The 21,502-nt window shown below is 45.0% G+C and overlaps 1 protein-coding gene across 2 annotated transcripts in view; it reads left to right on the forward strand.

The window, feature by feature from the left end:
- Positions 1–6,718: 6,718 nt before the first annotated feature.
- The window catches only part of PDZRN4 (PDZ domain containing ring finger 4), a 277,467-nt gene continuing 262,683 nt past the window's right edge, over positions 6,719–21,502 (forward strand). The window contains exons 1-4 of one of the 2 annotated variants that reach the window (XM_068401591.1): positions 6,719–7,395; positions 7,851–7,861; positions 9,956–10,038; positions 13,885–13,989. In XM_068401591.1, coding sequence (XP_068257692.1) covers positions 6,719–7,395; positions 7,851–7,861; positions 9,956–10,038; positions 13,885–13,989 — 876 coding nt within the window. Of the gene's footprint in view, positions 7,406–7,850; positions 7,862–9,951; positions 10,039–13,884; positions 13,990–21,502 lie in introns of both variants that reach the window. The other variant, XM_068401590.1, reaches the window with a different exon arrangement.

The following is a 21,502-nucleotide window of genomic DNA, read 5'->3' on the forward strand; positions in this document are numbered from 1 at the left end:
TACATGCTCATCTTAAGGCCCATATGAACACCAAGGTATAAATTTTTCATTTCCCTTTTGTGTCTATTTCTTCCATATTTCCAACCTTTTTTTTTTTTTGTACTGCATCTGGTAAGAGGCTAATAACACTGAAACAGTGCATGGATTCCCATATTCCCATGCACTGATTGTAATTATATTTTAGCTACCATTTTAAAATGGTTTCTTTCATTTTTGTCTTGTTTTCTTTGACTTACTAATAGCTTTTTCCAGTCTGTGTCATGTTAAAATGCATAAAGCAATCAGAATTCTCTGCACACATTTCTCAGGCTGCTCACCTGTCTCAGACTAAGGCCAGCCACATTCTGGTGGCAATGATATTTAAATTTAATTTCAAAGGCTTAAATTCACAGATTTACATAAGAGTTCTGAAAATCCTACAACAACATTCCCACATTTTTTCTTTTGAGTTGTCATATTTCACTGTGAGCTTTTCATATATGTTTTTGAACATGGTTCAGTTCTCTCCGTTACCAGTTGATATGGAAGCTAATACTACGAAATGTATAGGTAAAGGCACTTTTCTAAACACTGTGCAATGTAACATTGGCAAGAGGTGTGCAAAAGACAGAAGGATGGTAAAACCCCAAAGCTCTAATCTGAGTAGCTATCAAAGCCTTCACTGGGATCTGCTGAGGTTAAAAACTGAGGTTCTGCTTCTATCTCAGTTTGTCGTGTACCTGATTTTACTGATATTGGGCAAGGTGGTTGTTTTTCCATCTTTGTTTTTTAAGTAATTTTACTGCCTGAAAAGGAAGCCCTAAGGAACTGCCACCATGTGTTTGCTGGTTGATCAAGTACTGCAAGGGCAAGAGGATTTAATCCTACTCTGGGGGGATCGTCGCCATCAGTGAGAAGGTGCTCCCTTTCCGAACAAGTTTGGGCTCTGTCATCTCATGTGAGTCTGGCAACAGTGAGTGGCTCTGCCCAGTAACAGAAACTGCTGAGGTTTCACGATGTGAAAAATCATCCCCTTAGACTTTTTTTTCTTGAGCTAATGGATGCTAAAATAGACAGAAAGATTTTGGTATCTGCATACCCTTAGGGAGCAGCTCTGTGCTGAGAGAAGGTGTCTGCAGCAGGTGAGTGCATTGTGGATTGGCTCCGCAAGGACAAATTTAGACACTGGGACATCTGGGGGTTGCAACAGTTGGGTTGGGAAAGGGAAATGAGACAGAAACATCCAAGGCAAGACTTCCATTTTCTTTTACATTTATCCCCACTGCTAGCACCTTCTGCTTAGGCTGCAACTGGACCTACGGTTCTGGCTGTGGTGTGAAAGGCGGCGCAGGCAGCAAGGGCAGGCATTTGGCAGCCAGCACAGCCTGAGGTGAGCTTCTTACCAGATAGCTGAGTGATGATCCAGCTGGCTGTGGGAATGTGGTACAGGCCTGACAAGTGTGAGGGGTTAACACACTGGCAGACCTGCTTTCTCTCTGTCTGGGTCTCACCTCTTCTAGTTCCTTCTTCCTCGCCGTGTTAAAAAGTAGCTTTTTAACACTGATCAAGAAAAGAAAAAAAAAGTAGAATTAAGAAAAAACATTGTTTCAACCGTAGCACAAGTGGATCCCTCTGTTTTGTCCTGTGGCTCAAGTGTGTAGTCTTCTCCTGCCTCTCTCAGTGCAGTTTGCAGATAGAGATTTAAAGAACTGCATATGCCCATGCACTCCTGCAATCCAGACACCTGCACTCCCTTCTCCACCCGCTCCTGGGGTCAGAACACAGCTCTCAGCTCTCCTTTTGCTCTACCCGTTTGAGCTACTGCCTGCTCTCACTACTGGATTTCCTGACCATCAGAAACTTCTTGGTGAAGGCCAAGTGTATCACACAGACCTGGGCTTCCAGTTTAGGAGAAGGCCTTGTCTTGTAAAATAGAGGAGGGCAGACCCAGTTCCCTGCTCTGACACATACTTCCAGTTCATGTGAGCTATTTTGACTCACAAATTTAGTTATCTACCTTCTCATCTGTAAGAGGGATAACAGCACTTTCCTCCCTCACAGCAGTTTACTGTTAAAATGTCCAGTTAAGAAGACATGGAAAAGCCACCTTCCAGTGCTTGTATCTACCTATAGACTTTGTACTACAGGACTCCGAGCAAAAATGAGCTACACAAAAACAGCTGTTCAGCTGCTGGAGGTGTCCAAAGTTGATGGCATCCTTAATTTCCAACAGTTAAGCTCCCAAAAGACTTAACAGCCATTCTCAGGAGCATTTGGCTTTTATAACACCGGGCAGCTCAACTCTTACATCACGCACAACCTCACTGCTCCTTTTCCTGCTCCCTCTGCAAGGTTCAGTCTGCAGGGGTGACCTCAGAGCACACCTCCCGGGTCAGGCTTCACAGCATGTACTGGGAGGTGCTTCTACCCACCTCTTGTGTTGGAAGGTGCAGACTTCTCTTTTAACTGCCCTAAGGACTGGTGTCTTAATATGGTGGCTTTGTTAGCGACAGGCATTGTGTAGGGACTTCAGTAGAGTGCTGTGAATTCTGCCAGGTAGCATTAGTAGTAAGTGAAGTGAAAAGCGAAAAGTTAAAAGTAGTTACAGAACTTGCTCAAGGCCATTCTGTGGATGAAAGAGGCAGGTCCAAAATTCAGACCTCCCACTTACTGCTTTTTAAGACTTGTTCTCATTTTTCTAGTGGTCGGAGTTGATTGTTGACATGTTTGATGTCAAGCATAAGTAAGCAGAGACCATATAGTGTCTTTGTGCCAAAGAACCATATAGATCTGAAGTGTTTTCTGTGTGTAAACTTCTTTACTGAATGTCTGCAGTTTTGGGGAGGTTTCTTTCCTTAACTGATGAATTCAAATACTTGTTCAGGTTTCAGCAATAACCGTGAGCTTTCAGACTTATTTTTGCTCCTCCATCTTAGGGACGCTTCCTCAAACTCTCTAATGTGCTGCAATGATAAACTGTGGGGCAGAAAAATTGCTTGCTGTCCTGAAAATAAAGGAAAAAAAAACCAACCTTCTGAGGTGGTTCTCTACAATGAAACATGAGTTATATGGACTAAATTTATGCTTATAATCTTTTCTTTGCCCAAGTGCAATGGCATTCATTCTTTGCAGACTTCTGATGATAACAGGTTTTAATAGCAAATGCTCAGGTCTAAATTCTGCTCTCAGAGTGAAGATGCTGAGTCCTCCTGGCTCTAAACTAGTTACAGGGTTTTATTAGTGTGACTGGGGAAAAAATCTTCCTTTGAAATCCTACAGATGAATAATAGGGCAAAATGATTATGAAAATGAGGGGGGGAGAAACAAAAATACATGCTTTATTCCCACATATGTGAGTTGAAACTTCATCAGATTTTCCCCATTGACTTCAATGGAGCCAGGAGCTTTCCAGTTACCTTCAGGACTTCAGAGCAGTAATTCTTACCTTGGGATTCTTTCATCAGAAGATTTGGGACAGCTGTATAGTTCACACTTTAAGCTGCAGATCCTTTTAGTATGAGGCAAGAACTACGGGCAGAAATAACCCTTGATTTTACATTTGAAATAGCTCTTCCTCCCATCTCTGATGCCCAGGAGCAGCAAGCTTTCCGTGCTGATAAAGAACTCCCTCAGGAGCAGTTTCTCCCTCAAAGAGTGCGTGCGTGCGTGTGTGTGTCTAGGTATATGTGACCAAGAAAGCAAGTGCTTCCTATTTCAAATGACTTTTGCTGCTTTACCAGGTAGAGCAAAAAGGAATATGGTGGAAGCTGTTGAAGATACGGACTGTCCTGGAGATATACCACCACACAACATTTATTTTATCCGTGGCTGCGTGCAGTCCTGGTGTGCGTAGTGCTGCTGTACAGAGCCATCACAGCCGTGGGCAATGTTCCTGAAGGCACTGCTGTTCCTGTGCTCCTCAGCCTCTCCCCATCTCACTGAATCTGCATTTCCATCTTTGACCATCACAGTGAAGCCATGACTGCAGTGGCGGTATGAAACCTGGAGCTATAGGTGCTGAGACCTCAGATGAGCAAAGTTATAATTACATTGTCTCTTTAAGCACAATTTAGGAAAGCATGAGGATTGTGTTTTACATGTCCTGATTACATCGGAACCAATAGGACTAGTTGTAGGAATAATCCCATGTAAGCACGTCAGTAATGTTTGTATGTATTTATCCATGTGCACCCATTGCTGTGGAGGTCTGGTATTCAGACAGCTGTTACCTTTAGATGAGTTTTGTACATTTGTCTGTATTACAGGTTCCAGCACTGGAAAATTACTTTTGATAGAAACCCAGTCGCCTGTGCTGCCCTCTGTGCTAACATTTTGGCAAAGAAAGATAGTGTCTTACTCCAGCATGAACAGGCGAAGGGCACAACTGCCTGGAAGCATTTTGCCAGTGCACTGACAATTCACCAATGCCCAAAGTGGGACAGAAAGGACAGGGCTTTTTTAAAAGTATGCCTACCATGGGATTCCTAAACCTTCATTTAATTAATCACTTAATTTAAAAGAAGTCTAAAGGCTCTGAGGCTCAAACCTGGCTATATCATTCCTTTGGCTGCATTTGTACCAGTGAATAAAATGTGCCAGGGACCTCAGAAGGACTCACAGCCTCACCCCTAAGCTGTCACCCCTGAAGCAGGGCTGCCACCCCAAACTATCTCCTGGGACTGGCCCCTGCAACCCTTGTGCCATGCCCAAGTGTGGTTTGGGAGGCTGCTCGCAGGCCTCAGCTAAAACCATTCCAAGCGTCACGCCAACGGATTAACAGAGGCAATACTAGTTTAACAGATCTTCTGCCAGTGCTGGGGCTTGTTCCTTTCCCAGTTTAATTTACAGGTGTAAATGTTACTGCCTGTGTTAAAACCTGAGATTCTGGGCCATATATAAGGAGGTAAAGAAGATACATCAGGACATTGGGACCGAAGAGATGGTATAAACAAATAATGAGGGCACATGAATACTCAAATTCAAAGACAGATGAGGAGAATACTATTTTTTAATAATTTTCTATTACATTCAGAATGACACTGTTTCTGACCCTATGAGCAAAGCAATTAAAATCAATGGATATACTAGATGATCAAAAAACAGTATGAATGGCATAATTATTTACTCAGGGTGTCTGATTTCCTTTTTCATGTGAGAGAATATGATTTTGATCTGTAATGAAATACTGTATAATGTATTATAGTGCATTTTCTCCATGCTGAGAGACTATTTGATGGTGCAGTTCATTTGTTTATTTATTTTATGGCCATGGTAATCCAACTGAAACTGTGGGTTTCTGTGTGGCAAGTCAGAAATGGTAGGTTGCTGGTTCTTCTCAGTAATATTTGGATCTGTAGATGTTCTGTGAGGTATCGCCAATAGTTTTTGTCTAAAATAGCTGAGAAACTTTTGTTAAGCAAATTATAGGTAGATGTAATTGAGATGTGTGGTTCCAGGTACTGTTCTAGGGGCAGATATGTGCATGGTTTTCCTTCTTGCTTTGGGAAAAAGGAATAAGTATTTGTCTCTGTTGTATTGCCCACATGTTGTCTTCTTAGTCATGGAAAAGAACCACTCATTAGTGGGTCTCTAGAGTCCTGACGGCTTTGCCAGAGGGATGCATGGGATTCAGAGTTTGAGGCAGGAACTGCAGAACTGGTGAGGACACACCCTGGCTATGTCTCAGGAGTCCTCAGTCTAGAAAATGTCCTGTGATCTGGGCCTGGACAAGCCAAACCTGCCATCCTCCCCAAAAGCGATGGTGTCTGACCCACATGTGAAGGAACCCACTGAAGAAATCCCTCAGAGAGCTCCATCCTGCTTTCCTCTGGGAGGTTTTCCACAGGGCTGGGGGGCAGCAATCTGGCCCTGTGTTTTCAATAGCAAAGTTATGTGGGGAATGTGTTAGGGGTTTCATGTTTCAGTGTATGTTGTGGGTTGTGCAGCAATGAAGGGGTAGAATCCAGGCTGGCTATTGATCCTAACTATGCGTTTCCAGATTTTGCTGTGCTTTAGCTTTTCTTAAAATTAAAGTGTTGTTTATACATATGTTGCTGTTTAAGGGAGCTCAACAAGCAGTTTTGTTATCCCGACTGTATTTCTTTTGGTGTGGCAACAAAGAGAGCATTAGTACTGGGGACTTCAGCTTTCTGTGCCCTGATGGATATCCCAAAACAGGAGCGCAAAAGAGGAGCAAGTCTTCTAGAAAGAAATGAAACAGGCATACTCACACGCGTGCGTTATTTACCGGCACGTATGTGCAGCAGTAAAAGAGCCTAAACGACTCCCTGCTTCGCAGCCTGTCAACTTCCTACCCCCATGACCACATCCCAACCTGGACTGACCTGCCGGGGGCACGGCGCGGCCGCCGGGACAGTGCCTGCCCGGGGGGAGGGCAGTGGGCGCGGTGGGCGCAGCCTGGGGCGGCGGGCGGGCGGGCAGATCGCCGCGTCTCGCCCCGTCTCGCCCCGCCGCGTAGCGAGGATTCCCCGCGAGGGCGGAGGAGGTGCCGGGCTGGGCGTGGGGAGGTAGCGCCGGGGAGAGGGAGTTAGTGCGAGCGGGTGGGGGGGAGCCGCTGGCAACCCAGCTCGGCGCTGCCGCCCGCCTCCCCCGGCGCGGCCCCGTTCCTCCGCCCGCCCCTCGCCGCCGCCCGCCCGCCCGCCCGCCGGGAGCGGCTCCAGCGCCGCCGGGGCCGGGCCGGGGCCGCGGCGCCGCAAGTTTCGCGGTCCCCGGCCGCGCCATGGGCTTCGACCCGTCGCGCTTCGCGGCGCCGGTGGCGGCGGAGCTGAAGTGCAAGCTGTGCGGGCGGGTGCTGGAGGAGCCGCTGTCCACGCCGTGCGGTCACGTCTTCTGCGCCGGCTGCCTGCTGCCCTGGGCGGCGCGGCGGCGGCGGTGCCCGCTCCGCTGCCAGCCGCTGGCCGCCGCCGAGCTGCGCCCCGTCCTGCCCCTCCGCAGCCTCGTCCAGAAGCTGGAGGTCAAGTGCGACTACAGCCCGCGGGGCTGCGGCCGCACCGTGCGGCTGCGGGAGCTGCCCGCCCACCTCGCGGCGTGCCGTTACGGGCCGCCGCCGGCCGGCCCCGCCGAGCCGGAGCCGCAGCCGCGGGGCGGGCCCTTCCCCGGCCGCTCGGGGGGCGGCTCCGCGGGGCAGCCGCAGCGGTCCGCGGCGGGGGAGCCCCCGCGGCCGCGGGCGGGCGGCGGGCACCGCTGCCTGCGGGCGCTGCGGGGCGGCGGCAGCCCGGAGCCGGGACCTGAGCTGAAGAGGGAGGCCCTGCGCTGGAGCAGGAGGGAGAAGTCGCTGCTGGCGCAGCTCTCGGCGCTGCAGAGCGAGGTGCAGCTGACGGCGCGGCGGTACCAGGCGAAGTTCGGCCAGTACATGAGCCACATCAGCAGCATCACCCGGGACCTGGCGGGCAGCCAGCCCGGCAAGGTGAGTGCGGGCGCAGCGGCCAGCGGGGCAGCACGCCACGGCCCGCTCCCCTCCGGCCATGCTCTCCCCGGACCTGCTTTCGCTCTGCCCGGCTTGTGAGCGACCGGCCGAGGTGACGGTGCGAGCGGTGTCCCCGGGGGGTCGACAGTCACCCGCAAGTCCGCGCCGGGACCCAGCCCGATCCTCCCCACGCATCCCCCGGGCGGTGTGAGCCGCTGCTGCCCATCCCTCGCTGCCCCCGGGGTGATGGGAGCCGCCAGCCCCGACCGGCGACACGCTCCTTGTCGGTCCCTGATTCGGCGCCCTTCGGTGGCCGAAAACCCGGGCGGCGGTGAGACCGGCTGTGCCCCGTCAAGGCGGTGACCGAGCGCGGCTCGTCGCTTGCTTGGCCGGAGAGGATGGGAAGCGGGCCGGAGGGAAGAGGGTTTCGCTCTTCGGCTGGCAGCCGGCAAACGGGTCCCGGTTCCTCCGGGCAGGGTGTCCCCATCAGGCCTCCTCTCGCAGGGACCCGGCTGCTGTTGCTGCTCGGTTTGCTCCAGCTGGGACTGGCAGAAGCTCAGGGGCATGGAGCTGGCTTTTAACTTTTATTTGAGCAGCCGAGAAGTTGTCTTAAAAAAATGGAGTGTAAAATTATTGTGAACTTTGGAAACGATGGTGAAAGGACAGCAAAGACTCTGTCGTTTGGTAGAATGGAGTAACAGTTGACACTGTTGATAGCAGAGACTGGTGCAGTGCTTCGCTGTCTTCTCAAGTCTGATGGCATTGCTCAGATAGAGACTCGCTTCCTTTAGGCTAAATAAACCGTCTGAGAGTACCAGTGAGCTGGCTTCACTCGCTGTAAGGGAGTGGATTTTTTTTGAGCGTTAACTCCTGGCTGGAAGATTGGTGTGCAGGCTCTGGCACTGCTGATTGCAGCCGCGGTGAGGAGTGTTTTAGTGCAAATAATTTTTCTTTTAACCGAAATCTTCATGGACCCTTGGGAGGCAAAATCCCAACTGGAAAAGGTCTGAGCAGCCAAACTCACTCCTGGCAGTGTAGCATGCTGGGCATCTGACTGCTGTGTGGGAGCGGGAAAGGGGACATCGTTCGCGGAACACCTGCATACCTATAAACGTGGGTCTTCGTGGCATTGAGAAACTTCGTGTTTGGAGACATGAATATTTAATGTTTTTTTCTATTTTTTTTAAAAAAATTTGCTTTGGTTAGCTAATCCATGAGGTTTTGGTTGTTGGCTTTGGGAGGTGTGCTCATACATCTGCTTCATCTCTTGACAGATGGGATAAGGTTATATGAAGTGGGGCAGCAGTGACTGTTAAGGAGTGTGGGGCGTGAGAGCAAAGCAGTGGCTGTGGAAGGGAGGCGAGAGATTTGGATTTTCAGTGAGGAGTTGGCAGGAGGTGTGGGGATAGGCGTGGAGGCATCACCCCTCCGGGGCAGCAGCCGAGCATCTGCCGTTCCTGAGCACTGCCAGTAGGTGTTGCTGGCTGTACTGCCCTCGAAACCCTTGCTACAGATGAGACCAGGGTGATGAATAAAACAGGCACTTGGAAGAAAAGCTATCGATGAAGTAAAAGTGTACTTCGTTAAAATCAAATGTATCATGCGGCAATAAAACATTTAACTGTCACAGTTAATAATATATGGGCTTCAGCGTTAAGTGTTGAATTTTGAATGTTTAGAAGGGTATACCTCATGTAGGTGTCAAATTTATAGTAATCAACTAATTTATAGAGGCTGGCAAACACAAACACCTAACAGTGCTGGATGAATGAATATTTTTTTTTGTGGGGAATATGGTTCCTGAAATGTAATAATTATCATATGTGAAGAAGTTAAAAAAAGCTAACTTGCTGTGCTAAAGCCTCCAAATATTTTTTTGCTCGTGGATTTTTTTTTTGGAAAATTATTTACCTGTTCCACTCTAGGAAAAGCTTGCTTTCTCTTTTTCATTTTTAACTTTGACTCCATCACTGTTTTTGAATGTTTGCTTTATATTTTAAACCTTGTTTAGAAAAAAATACTTTTTTACAGACATGGTTTTGGATTCTTTCTGTTTAGAAGTGAAAGGTTGGGATGAAGAGTTGGGTTTCTTTTTCTGTGTGTGTCTTCCGTGAAAGTTGCTATGAAATATGTACTGATATGACTTTGGGGACTGAAAATTATAATGTTGTATATTTTAACCTATATGTTTAATATCTGAAACATTGACACGCATAGGGATTTTACTTTTTAGAGACTTCCAGACATTTGGAGCTCTGACTTTTTTCAGTGGTGCTGAGCATTCCTCCCACCAAAATCCTGCACTTTTTTCTGTTCAGCATTGAAGATAATCAGATGTTACCTGTTACTTTCAGTCGGACATGACTTTTCCTTCGTTTTTTTTTTTTCCCAGTACAAAGTCCTTTGTTATCTTTTCAACCTAATTTTCCTTTAAGCCTTATCTTACATATTCTCCAGCTAAAAATCTTTTGTACATTAGTGCTTTCACTTAAGATCTTCTTCTTGAGACTGTATTCTTTAACGATATTTCACCTCTTGCTTCTTAGGGAGGAGAACCCAAACCATTAACGATCATGCTACACCGAGAAAATGATACTTTGGGATTCAATATTATAGGAGGACGACCCAATCAGGTAATGAGAAAAGTAACTGTAGGTTATTTTGGCCATACTTTCTGTTACTATATACACTGCTAGTAATAAAAGAATTACTTCCAATGACAGTAGGTATGGAATCAGCTTCACAGACAGAAGAACTGTATATTATCAGGTGTAATTGGAGTCACTGATTTGAAGACATAATCTTGTGAGAATTGGATTATTCTGATTTTCAGGAAAGGTGTTCCCATTGTTTTTGCTTTAAAACTTTAGGCTGATCTGCAGTCAGTTCCTATGTGAGTAAAATGTATTCATGCAAACTGTCGAATGGAAATCTCTGGGACTACTTATAAGACTCATTGTTGCAGGATTAAGCAATTGGAATTTTTGGAAACAGTTTGCCTTTTTTTTTTTTTCATTTAAAGGAGAGGTGAAAATTTGCTTCTGTAGCTCAGATATTTTAAGCACAGTCCTGCTCTCACATGCCTGCTTTCAATTTTTCTTTCTTTATGAACTGAAACAGAGTTTTCATTGATCTTGTATCTTAAATCAATCTAGTCTCGTCAGTCTAGGTTTAGAAAGTTCATTGGAAACCATAGGATAAGCATAAGGATTACTAACCCCCCCTAGAATATGCATAAGAATATGCTTTTTTTTTTTTTTTTTACTTCATCCTTCCAAAAGCATTAATCAGGACTGTCATTACATATGAAGGGTAAAGAAACCTGTTAAACTGGAAAATTAATAGTTGATTAAAAAGGCTTGGTAATAATTATGCACTGATCAGGTTCTTGTCAAGTGGGAGAACTGTAACTTCCTGCTATTATTGAGGAGGGGAATGGGACCCTGTATATTAGTTTGGCAATCTTCTGCTCTAAAGATATATTTAGCGGTGCCAAAGAGTCTGTTCCCATTAGCCTGAGAAGTTCATTTCCTGTGCTGCAGAATTACTGTTCCCTGTGGGTAAATATGAAGACCTGCAGTTATCAAATGTTGGTGCTGTAAATCCAAAGCAAGAGTTTCTTAGATTTTTCTAGTGGAAGGATGAGACAACAGGTGGCTGTAAAATAAAATACACGCGCTTTGATTATATCCATATATTTTGAGTATACCAGTAACAAAGTCCAGACAATCTTTAGTTTGGATTGCAGTGTGACTTCTGTTATTTACAGCTGTAGGAAAACTGCAGGGAAAAGGGAGCATGGTGTTCAGCTTCCTTGGGATGGCAGCTGAGCTTCTCTGAAGTACTTACGTGCTGACCGTGCATACTGGAACAGTTTTTTATGTTACAAACTGTTAGGCTTTTGGAATGAGTATTCTGGAAGTTTAAGGAGTAAACGATAAATATATGAAGGCTCATAGCACTGCTCGTGGAGAGAATTGCTGGCCAAAGAGAAGGAAATGGTCATTGTCTTCCATTAACATGGATAGCTGGAGAAGGAGAGGTTGGTGGAGATGTGAGGCAGAGCTGGGTCTCAGGGATTTTTGAGTCTTGGAGTTTAATTCAGAAATTCTGTTTTGTTTTGCTCTCATTGTAAATGTGAATACCACAGACATTTCATTGGCAGTTCCCAGGTGTCAGTGTAAGGTCTCACTCAACATATCTGGAGCCAAAGGATATAACAGGAAAAAAGGATTGAGTTGACTCAAATAATGAAAATTAAAAACTCTGCTCAAAAACTTAAATACTGGAACAGGAATTGTTTTTTAACAAGACAAAAAGAGTTCATGAAGGTGATCTGTACATTCAGGTTGTTCAGGGAAAAAGTGCCCTTGGGTGAAGCGTTGGCTCTTGCAGCAGAAGAGCAGAAGAGTCGTGTCATTATAGTCACCTACATGGGAATGTGTTCCTTCATCACGTTTTACTTGTGTTTTATAAGTACAATGCAGGTTTTTCCAATCGGAAAGCAGGTGACTTGGGGAATGTACATACATACTTTCCATTGGCTGTGTTTCATTTCAGTCCATTATAGGCTTCCCCACTGCTCACCTTCTGCCTGGAGGGAGGGGGAGAGGAAAGGAACAACTCACTACAAGCTTGTCTTTTATTTTGTCAGGAAAGGACTCATTTCACATAAGTGTGTGTTTCTGGGAGGTGACTCATTGTTCTAATGGAGCAAGGCTGCTTTGATCCCCACTTTTGTCCTGGGCCCCAGCTCTGGCTGGCTGGGAGGACTGTCCTGCAGAGCAGGCTGTGCAGGCTGTCCCCCCTGAGGACACCACGGCAAAGGTGGGCTGGAGGGAGGTGTGTGCTGCGGGCACGGCTTGGGGCTCCTGCAGTCACCCAAAGACTCAGCTAAAGATTGGGTAAACTGATTATCTCTGTAGCTTCCCTCCATCCCCTGCCATGCAGCCTGTGGGCTGCGTGACAAGGTGCAGAGCTTGGTATGCCACGTGCTGCATTTTCGTGTCAGGCCAGTGGAATTTCTTATGGAAAAAAATACAGTTTTATGTGGGCGAAGGTACTGTAATCTAGCCTTTTGTTTTCCTAAGGAAAAAACCAAACCATGTCCCTCCTGCATTTTCATTAATGGCTATTAGGCTTCTTTTATCAGTGTTTCATTTCTCACTGCTTAGATGGGAACTCAGTGGAGGTCTGTTTGTTCATAATTTCAAAATATTGCTGGAACTGTTAATAAGTTTCCCTTTTGCTTCTTACCTGACAGCTATGAGTCTCTGTGACAAAGGGAAAAAAAAAAAGGAGTTTATGAAATCAGTCTGACTAAGGTTGTGTGGAGCAAATATTTGTTAACCTGAAATCTACCTGAGTTGAATCTCCGTAGGACAGCTGCCACATACTGTAAAGCATATTTTACAGTGGCTCCATTTTTTGTTATGCCTTTATCATTTTCTTAATAGAAAAAATTATAAACATTTTCCCCATGAGTGTACAGGACCAAGACCTAGAAAACTATACACATATGAATTGTGCTGTTGGTCAGGGATTCACCAGTCACAGAAGGAAAATAAGCATCATATAAACTGCTATCCAAAGCATAAATCATATGGAAAAAGATTCCTTCATTTATGGCTATCTAGGTTATTATTTTTATGAACACTTAAAAATACTTTAAGTAGGTAGTGTCTGCTTGGCATTATTTCTTGATTAATAATGATTTAAAACTATTTTAAACTATCATGTGAAGAAATGAAGTAATTTTATCATGTGCAACGTTATCAGGTATATTGTTCCAGCTGTGGTAGATAACTTAATTTGCTTTAAATTTGACCTTCATGCGAGTTGTACTTAGCAATGTGTAGAGATCAACTGGAAGTGGGTTCTCTTTTTGTCCACAGCTGATCTGTATGGATTTCACAGTTGAGCAAGTTCTCAATCTCCCATGTGAACAGGATTTATGAGGTTAACCAATTCCAACCAAATCCTATCACTGTTACATGCCAGCTAACTAATATCACTTTGTTCCTTGGAGCTTTATTTTCAAATGCAGGGAAAAAGTTTCCAGTTGGCACTGCTGCAGGAGCCCTTTCCCTCCTTGTGCATCCATATTTATGAGTATCTTCCTCTGCGCATCTATGTACTAGTCACTGTCTGCTGTGAAGTTTGAGGTCTGCTTTAAATATTTTAGCTGGGATCTGATTACCATTGCACCCTGTGTCTCATTTAGACTAAAATAACCAGAAGTAAATGGATAATCTTATAAAAAATGCTGGAATAGTTAATTAATTCTGTCCTTTTGATTAATGACTAGTTTGCATTAAGCAAGTTTAAAAAAAAAAATCCCAAGGGAGCTTAATTCTTAGCTAGAAAAGCGAGCTGCGTATTTCAGAGGATTTGCATTTTTCATTGCTGCTGATTTTAGTACCATCTCGTTTCTTGCACTAATGTGGCCCTTTTTGCAACTTCCCTGTCACGTGGTACAGAACAATCAGGAGGAATTTGCTGAGGGAATTTATGTGTCAAAGATACTGGAAAATGGACCTGCAGACAGAGCAGAAGGCCTGCAAATTCATGACAAGATCATTGAGGTAAGAAAAAAACCAAACCCCACCAGTGGATTAGTCTATTATATTATCAGATTATTCAAGGATTTGATGGTTTTTACACTAAGTACGTTGTAATTTTCCTCTTTTGCTGTGTCTAAACATAATTCTTGTACACTGAACTGCTGGAACATTTCTCAGATACGAAGACGCATGATGGATTTTTCCAACAACTAATAAGTGTATTGGGCTTGGGATTAAGCCGATTTAAGCAAGGCAAAGGTGTAGACACTGAAGTAGCAAGCAAGAGAGGCATTTTGTATTTCTTTTCATCAACTTGAGAAACGAGGCAAATGATTCTATGGAAATTCGCAGGTTTAGTGAAGCAGATTTTGCCCTGTGTTGGGGATATTACTGTTGTGATTCTGGGATGCCGCAGAGAAGCTGTGCTGGTAAGCAGCGCTGTGAAACTTCCTAAGCAATTAGATAAAGTACTTTCTGCTGTATGATGAGAAGTAGATCTGTTGTTCTCACCAGGACCAATATAGATCTTTCCCAGTCATGTAATATGCTAGCGTGGAAATTTTAAAGTTTATTCCTGTGTTGTATGCAGTTTTTTCCCATAAAATAACTCTAATTAAAAAACCATCAGTAACTCTGTCTGAAGAATAGGTTGCTGCCTAGTCTACATGTGTAACCATAATTAGCCCTCTAAGAGGTCGCAAAGGAACGGTTTCAACCAGTTACTAAAATAGGCTCCTTAGGGTGCTGTCAAAACGGCATTTCACATGGCAGCTCTAATACAACTCTCTGAATGACAGCACATACCAGTAGCTGCTGGGTTTGTTTAGGATACATCACTCCAGCCTTGGGTTTAGGGGAGGCTTAGAAGCATGGTGTGAACTTGCCAGTTAGGCGGGGTTTTGAACACAGACACACGAAACAAGGGGATTGGAAGACAAATGCAGAGTACTGCTGCTGGCTTCTTGCATTATATCGCTGTTAAGGACTAGAAACATAAGCCAAGAGTGTTTGAATGCTGGCTTTGCTCTTAATATTGGGAGCCTAGAGTAGGGTGTGAAACCAAATTAATATATTTTCTTGGAAAAATAAAGCTCATGCTCTTAGCTGGCAGATACATGCATCTCTGGTAGAGCCCAAGTTGGCTGAGCAGAACTGAACTTGAACCATCACTCTTATCTCCCCAAGATATACAAAAAGCTTTCACATCCAATTTTTTTTTGTAACAGCAGCCGTATGCTGAAAAAATCTGTTTTCTTCTGACATTGCTGTTTCACTTATCACGATGTATTTTCTACAGACTGACCAGCTATATAGTTTTATGCATTTGCTCAACACTTGCTGCTTTATTTTATTGTTCTTTTATAGTGCCTTGATTTTTAAGACAAAATTGAGTAGTTTGGGAGGAAGGAAAGTCACAAACCAGCATTTATTAAATGTGAGGTCATTTCTCAAAATGCCACCATAATTGATGCTCGATGCTTGATTTTTATTTGTTGAAAAATTCTGGCTGCGTAAAATCATACTGATGTTCAGATAGCTACTGAGAACATACAGATTTCCGTTCTATGTGAAACTATAGATCCAGTCTAGCATAAGTATTCATACAGCTCTGAATGGAGCACCATTTTCACCATATTAATATACAACAGCTTTGTATATAATTTTTTGTATTCAGGCAAGCATTTAAAAATGTTCAGAGTTAGGCCAAATATTTTACTACAAGTTTCAGTGTTTCAAAATTTGTTAGACTAAAATAAAAAGAGGACAAGAAATGGTAACATTAGGACTTTCTAAATGAAATGCAAATAAGTAATTTTCCTCCATGCTAGATATAAGAAGCAGCTGGAGCCAAAAGGTTGAATTTTTCCTTGCCCATACATAGCTATTGATGTCTTGCACCAGGATGCCCTGCCAGCACTGCTGCGGTTTGCTGTGAAGGATCAATATGAAAGCTTCTGCTGTGAGGAAATAAGTCGGATGCTGTAACTGTTTCAAAAATTTTGGCAGATACACAGCATTTGAGCTTTGGTGAAAAGTTGATAGGAAGTGGAACGACTTCTTATTGCTTGCTCTTCACTCACTTGGTGATCTGATCTAATGGGTGATATTTTATGAGACCATTTTTCAATAACCAAGAGCAGAAGGAACCAATGTTGTTTGAAGAGCCTTTAATAACTTCAGTCAGTTGTTTGGCAGTGCGATGCCTGAGGTGTTTCTAGCAATGCGTAGCTAATGGGATAATCGACAGAACTATCCCATTAAATCAGGAGAAAATCTGTTCTCAAGGCGTGTTGCCAAATAAAGAAGGTAATTTGTTTCAGTGCTTTATCAGATGTTTTAACAAATGTTAACTACATGTGTTTGATTGCAGTGAGTTGTGCACATTTCAGATGACCATCTCGAGGGTAACCTAGTGCAGCAAATGGATTTCACAGTCGTATGGCATTGGCAGCTGGAATTGTGAGCCAAGCCTGGCAGACATAAGTAGTGCTGCCTTTTACTTTATATATGTCATTATCTATGGCAGCCACTTTGCCAAATAATTCTTACGGTATTTGAAAGGGTGCCAAGAGGAGAAATCAGATTTCTTTCTTAAGGTATTTATTCTAAGTGTAAAAATGCCACACAAATGTCTTGAGTTCCTGGAGGGTTTTGAGATCAATGTGCCCAGAATATGGTCCATAAAGCCTCTTTGACACTTTCATCTGAAAAAGGTTGGCGTTTATTTGGGCTTTACCCTCACGTGAGCATATTTTGTGATTGAGGACCTGAAAGCTGAAACAGATGCCTGTGTGCTGGTAGGGTGGTGGTGGGTCAGGGTGACAGAGAGAGGTGAAGGGTGACAGCCCCAGGTACCCTGTGTCAAGGGGCTGCAGCTCTTCACAGGGTACGCTCACAGGATCCTCACTGATCATTTTCACTGTTTTGCCAAGGAACAGAAGATTTCAGGCACAGCTTTACTTTTTATTCAAGGTTAACTCCTCTGTGAGAAAAGATTTGTTTATGCAGTGTGAAGCTGGCCTGAGACAGTGATGTGAAGGAGAGGTGGTGGAGTTGCTCTTTATGTGAGTGAGCAGCTAGAATGTATTGAGTTCTGTCCAGAGGCGGATCAGGAGCGAGTTGAGAGTTTGTGGGTGCGAATTAAGGGGCAGGCTGGCAGGGGTGATACTGTTGTGGGTGTCTATTACAGGCCACCGGATCAGGATGAGGAGGGTGATGAGGCCTTCTACAGGCAGCTGAGAGCAGTCTCGCAATCACAGGGCCTGGTTGTTGTGGGGGATTTCAACTACCCTGATATTTGCTGGGAGGCCTACTCAGCCAGCCATCCTCAGTCCAGGAGGTTCCTCCAGTGCATTGATGATAACTTTCTGATGCAAACGGTGGATGAGCCAACTAGGAGAGGAGCGCTGCTGGATCTTATCCTCACTAACAAGGAGGGTCTGGTTGAAGAGGTGAAGGTTGAGGGCAGCCTTGGTTGTAGCGACCATGAGATGGTAGAGTTCAGGATCTCATGTGGCAGGAACAGAATAGCTAGCAGAATCACAACCCTGGACTTCAGGAGGGCCAACTTTGGCCTTTTCAAGCAATTGCTAGGGGAAATCCCATGGGACAGGATACTAGAAGGTAAGGGGGCCCAAGAGAGTTGGTTAGCGTTCAAGGACTGCTTCTTCCGAGCTCAAGATCAGAGCATCCCAGCAGGTAGGAAGTCAAGGAAGGGGACCAAGAGACCTGCATGGTTGAACAGGGAACTGCTGGGCAAACTCAAGTGGAAGAAGAAGGTGTACAGATCGTGGAAGGAGGGGCTGGCCACTTGGGAGGAATATAAGTCTGTTGTCAGAGGATGTAGGGAGGCAACTAGGAAAGCTAAGGCCTCCTTGGAATTAAACCTGGCAAGAGAGGTCAAGGACAACAGAAAGGGCTTCTTCAAATACATTGCAGCTAAAACCCACACTAGAGGCAATGTAGGCCCACTGATGAATGAGGTGGGGGTCCTGGAGACAGAGGATAAAAAGAAGGCGGAGTTACTGAATGCCTTCTTTGCCTCTGTCTATACTGTTGGAGGCTGTCCTGAGGAGCCCTGGACCCCTGCGGCCTCAGAAGAAGTCAGGATAGAGGAGGAATCTGTCTTGGTAGATGAGGGCTGGGTCAGGGACCAATTAAGCAACCTCGATGTCCATAAATCCATGGGCCCTGATGGGATGCACCCGCGGGTGCTGAGGGAGCTGGCGGAAGTCATTGCTAGGCCACTCTCCATCATCTTTGCTAAGTCGTGGGCAACGGGAGAGGTGCCTGAGGACTGGAGGAAAGCGAATGTCACTCCAGTCTTCAAAAAGAGCAGGAAGGAGGACCCGGGTAACTATAGACCGGTCAGCCTCACCTCCATCCCCGGAAAGGTGATGGAGCAACTTGTCCTTGGTGCTGTCTCTAGGCACATCAAGGATAGGGGGATCATTAGGGGCACTCAGCATGGCTTCACCAAGGGGAAGTCATGCTTAACCAACTTGATAGCCTTTTATGAGGATGTTACCCGGTGGATAGATGATGGTAAAGCTGTGGATGTGGTCTATCTCGATTTCAGTAAAGCGTTTGACACGGTCTCCCACAGCATCCTCGCAGCTAAACTGGGGAAGTGTGGTCTGGATGATCGGGTAGTGAGGTGGATTGTAAACTGGCTGAAGGAAAGAAGCCAGAGAGTAGTGGTCAGCGGGACAGAGTCCAGTTGGAGGTCTGTGTCTAGCGGAGTTCCGCAAGGGTCGGTTCTGGGACCAGTTCTATTCAATATATTCATTAATGACTTGGATGAGGGATTAGAGTGTGCTGTCAGCAAGTTCGCTGATGACACAAAACTGGGAGGAGTGGCTGAGATGCCGGAAGGCTGCGCAGCCATTCAGAGAGACCTGGACAGGCTGGAGAGTTGGGCGGGGAGAAATTTAATGAAATATAACAAGGGCAAGTGTAGAGTCCTGCATCTGGGCAAGAACAACCCCATGTACCAGTACAAGTTGGGGACAGAGCTGTTGGAGACCAGCGTAGGAGAAAGGGACCTGGGGGTCCTAGTGGACAACAGGATGACCATGAGCCAGCAGTGTGCCCTTGTGGCCAAGAAGGCCAATGGCATCCTGGGGTGTATTAGAAGGGGTGTGGTCAGCAGATCGAGAGAGGTTCTCCTCCCCCTCTACTCTGCCCTGGTGAGGCCGCATCTGGAGTATTGTGTCCAGTTCTGGGCCCCTCAGTTCAAGAAGGACAGGGAACTGCTAGAGAGAGTCCAGCGCAGAGCCACGAAGATGATTAAGGGAGTGGAACATCTCCCTTATGAGGAGAGGCTGAGGGAGCTGGGTCTCTTTAGCTTAGAGAAGAGGAGACTGAGGGGTGACCTCATTAATGTTTATAAATATGTAAAGGGCAAGTGTCAAGAGGATGGAGCCAGGCTCTTCTCAGTGACATCCCTTGACAGGACAAGGGGCAATGGGTGCAAGCTGGAGCACAGGAGGTTCCACTTAAATTTGAGGAAAAACTTCTTTACTGTAAGGGTGACTGAACACTGGAACAGGCTGCCCAGAGAGGTTGTGGAGTCTCCTTCTCTGGAGACATTCAAAACCCGCCTGGACGCGTTCCTGTGTGATATGGTCTAGGCAATCCTGCCCCGGCAGGGGGATTGGACTAGATGATCTTTCGAGGTCCCTTCCAATCCCTAACATTCTGTGATTCTGTGATTCTGTGATTCTGTGTGAACAAGCAGCATTTTGGCGATGTGTACTTTCAGGAATCTTATTGCAAGCCAAAATGATCATTATTTGTTCATCAAGGAGAAACTCTTCCTCATGAATTACTTCTATGTAGCAGGTTCCTTCAGATGTCAGAGTCTTCTGCTGCTTTCAACAGTTTTTATCTAAAAATCTAGCTCCCTGAATTAACACAGTGAAGCTTGTGTTCCAGGACTAAATGCTGGTCACATGCTATAAAAAGCATCTCATAAAACTAGATGCAGCATTGATATCTGTGACTCCCAACATGAAAGCCTTGGCTATGAGCAGTGATATAAAGCCACAAGACCTCTAACTTTTGGATCTCTCTCTTCTTCCTTTCCACCTTGCCTGTGAATCCCTAGAGGAGGAGACAAGCAGCAAGCCGTGCACAGGACTGGCTATTAGTCTGTGCTGGTTCAAAGAATTCTGGTTGCTGCTAGGAGAAAATACGAAGTGTGTTTAGAATGGTTCACAGTTATATGGTTATGCATCACTTCCCCCTCACTTCATGCAAATCTTTCTTACTGAATAAGTTCACTGATCATATTTGCTAATGCTAATAGCCTCCTCAAGGCAGTGTAAAACAGCTATGGTCCTTGGCAATGTTGCCGATACACGGAAGTGTTTTACCTGCTGCTTTTTTTCTACATGTTTATAGTTCTGAGCAGTAACACTGGAAGTAGCTCTTTCTGTATGGAGGAAGATTTTACTCTCTCAGTTTGCAGTCAGTTCAACTTCACGTACGAGTGGCACCACATTGGCCAGAGCTCCAAGTACGCTAGTTAATGCCTAGTTAACAAGCCGTTCAGAACTAGTTCTTTATACTTGTTTTGGGTTGTTTTTTCTTTGTATAATATTAAATGTTACGGAAATTGGTATGTCATCTCCTCTGGTTTTGAGCCCAACTTTAGAAAAAAACATTGACTGATTTTCTCAGGTCCTCTTTCATTCTGTAAGTCACAGCGTCTTGCAAAATACCATTGTATTACTAAAGCAGGATATGCTAATTTTACCTTTTGACTTCAGTGTTGTACATAAAATACATGACCAGGACAGAATTTGCAATCCAGATGAATTCCTGATTTTTTTTTTCTTAAAAAGAGCAGTTTTTTATCAATTTGAGGAGGAAGAGCTACTGTTAATTCACATTGCCTAGGAGACAAAGCCCTATAGTCATGGCTGAACCTTCTGTAGCAGGTTTGCCAAAAAACAAAACAGCAGTGAAAAACCTTGTGTGCAAGTGAAAGGGGCTTAGGCTGAAGACCAAAATATTCATATGAGGAACTGTAAGCACATCATCGTCTGGAAGGCTCAAGTGTTTTTCTGTTCCTTTCACTGCAAGGCAAAGGCTTCTGTTCTTCCAGTCTCAAGTGAAATGAGAGTATTGGCCCTTCTGTGTTTTAGTCAGTTGATTCTCATTAATTTGATGGCTTAAGAAGCAGGCATGATGGCGAAGAGGGGAAAGAAAAACATTTTTAGTCTGGGATCTTAAAGTCTTTTTGAAAAATGAGATGGACGCATATGTATCATGATGATGTGTTTTGTTTATGCAGCCTGAGCTCCATAAGTGTATAGTAAGTAAGGCTTCATCCCTTATTCCATGTTACCCTTTGTTCTTTTCACTTTTTTTGAGAGTAAACACACAATGGCTTTCAAGCACATGTCAGCAAAGCCAGTTTCAATAAAGATGAAGTCTTGAGGCTTATCCTGGCAGAAGTAACTTACATCTGTGAAGTGCCTACACAGAAACTTTTTTAACTATTGCCAGACTGCTGACTGTGCTGTGT

The sequence above is a fragment of the Nyctibius grandis genome, chromosome 5 (genome assembly GCF_013368605.1).
Source record: "Nyctibius grandis isolate bNycGra1 chromosome 5, bNycGra1.pri, whole genome shotgun sequence".
NCBI lineage: Eukaryota > Metazoa > Chordata > Aves > Nyctibiiformes > Nyctibiidae > Nyctibius > Nyctibius grandis.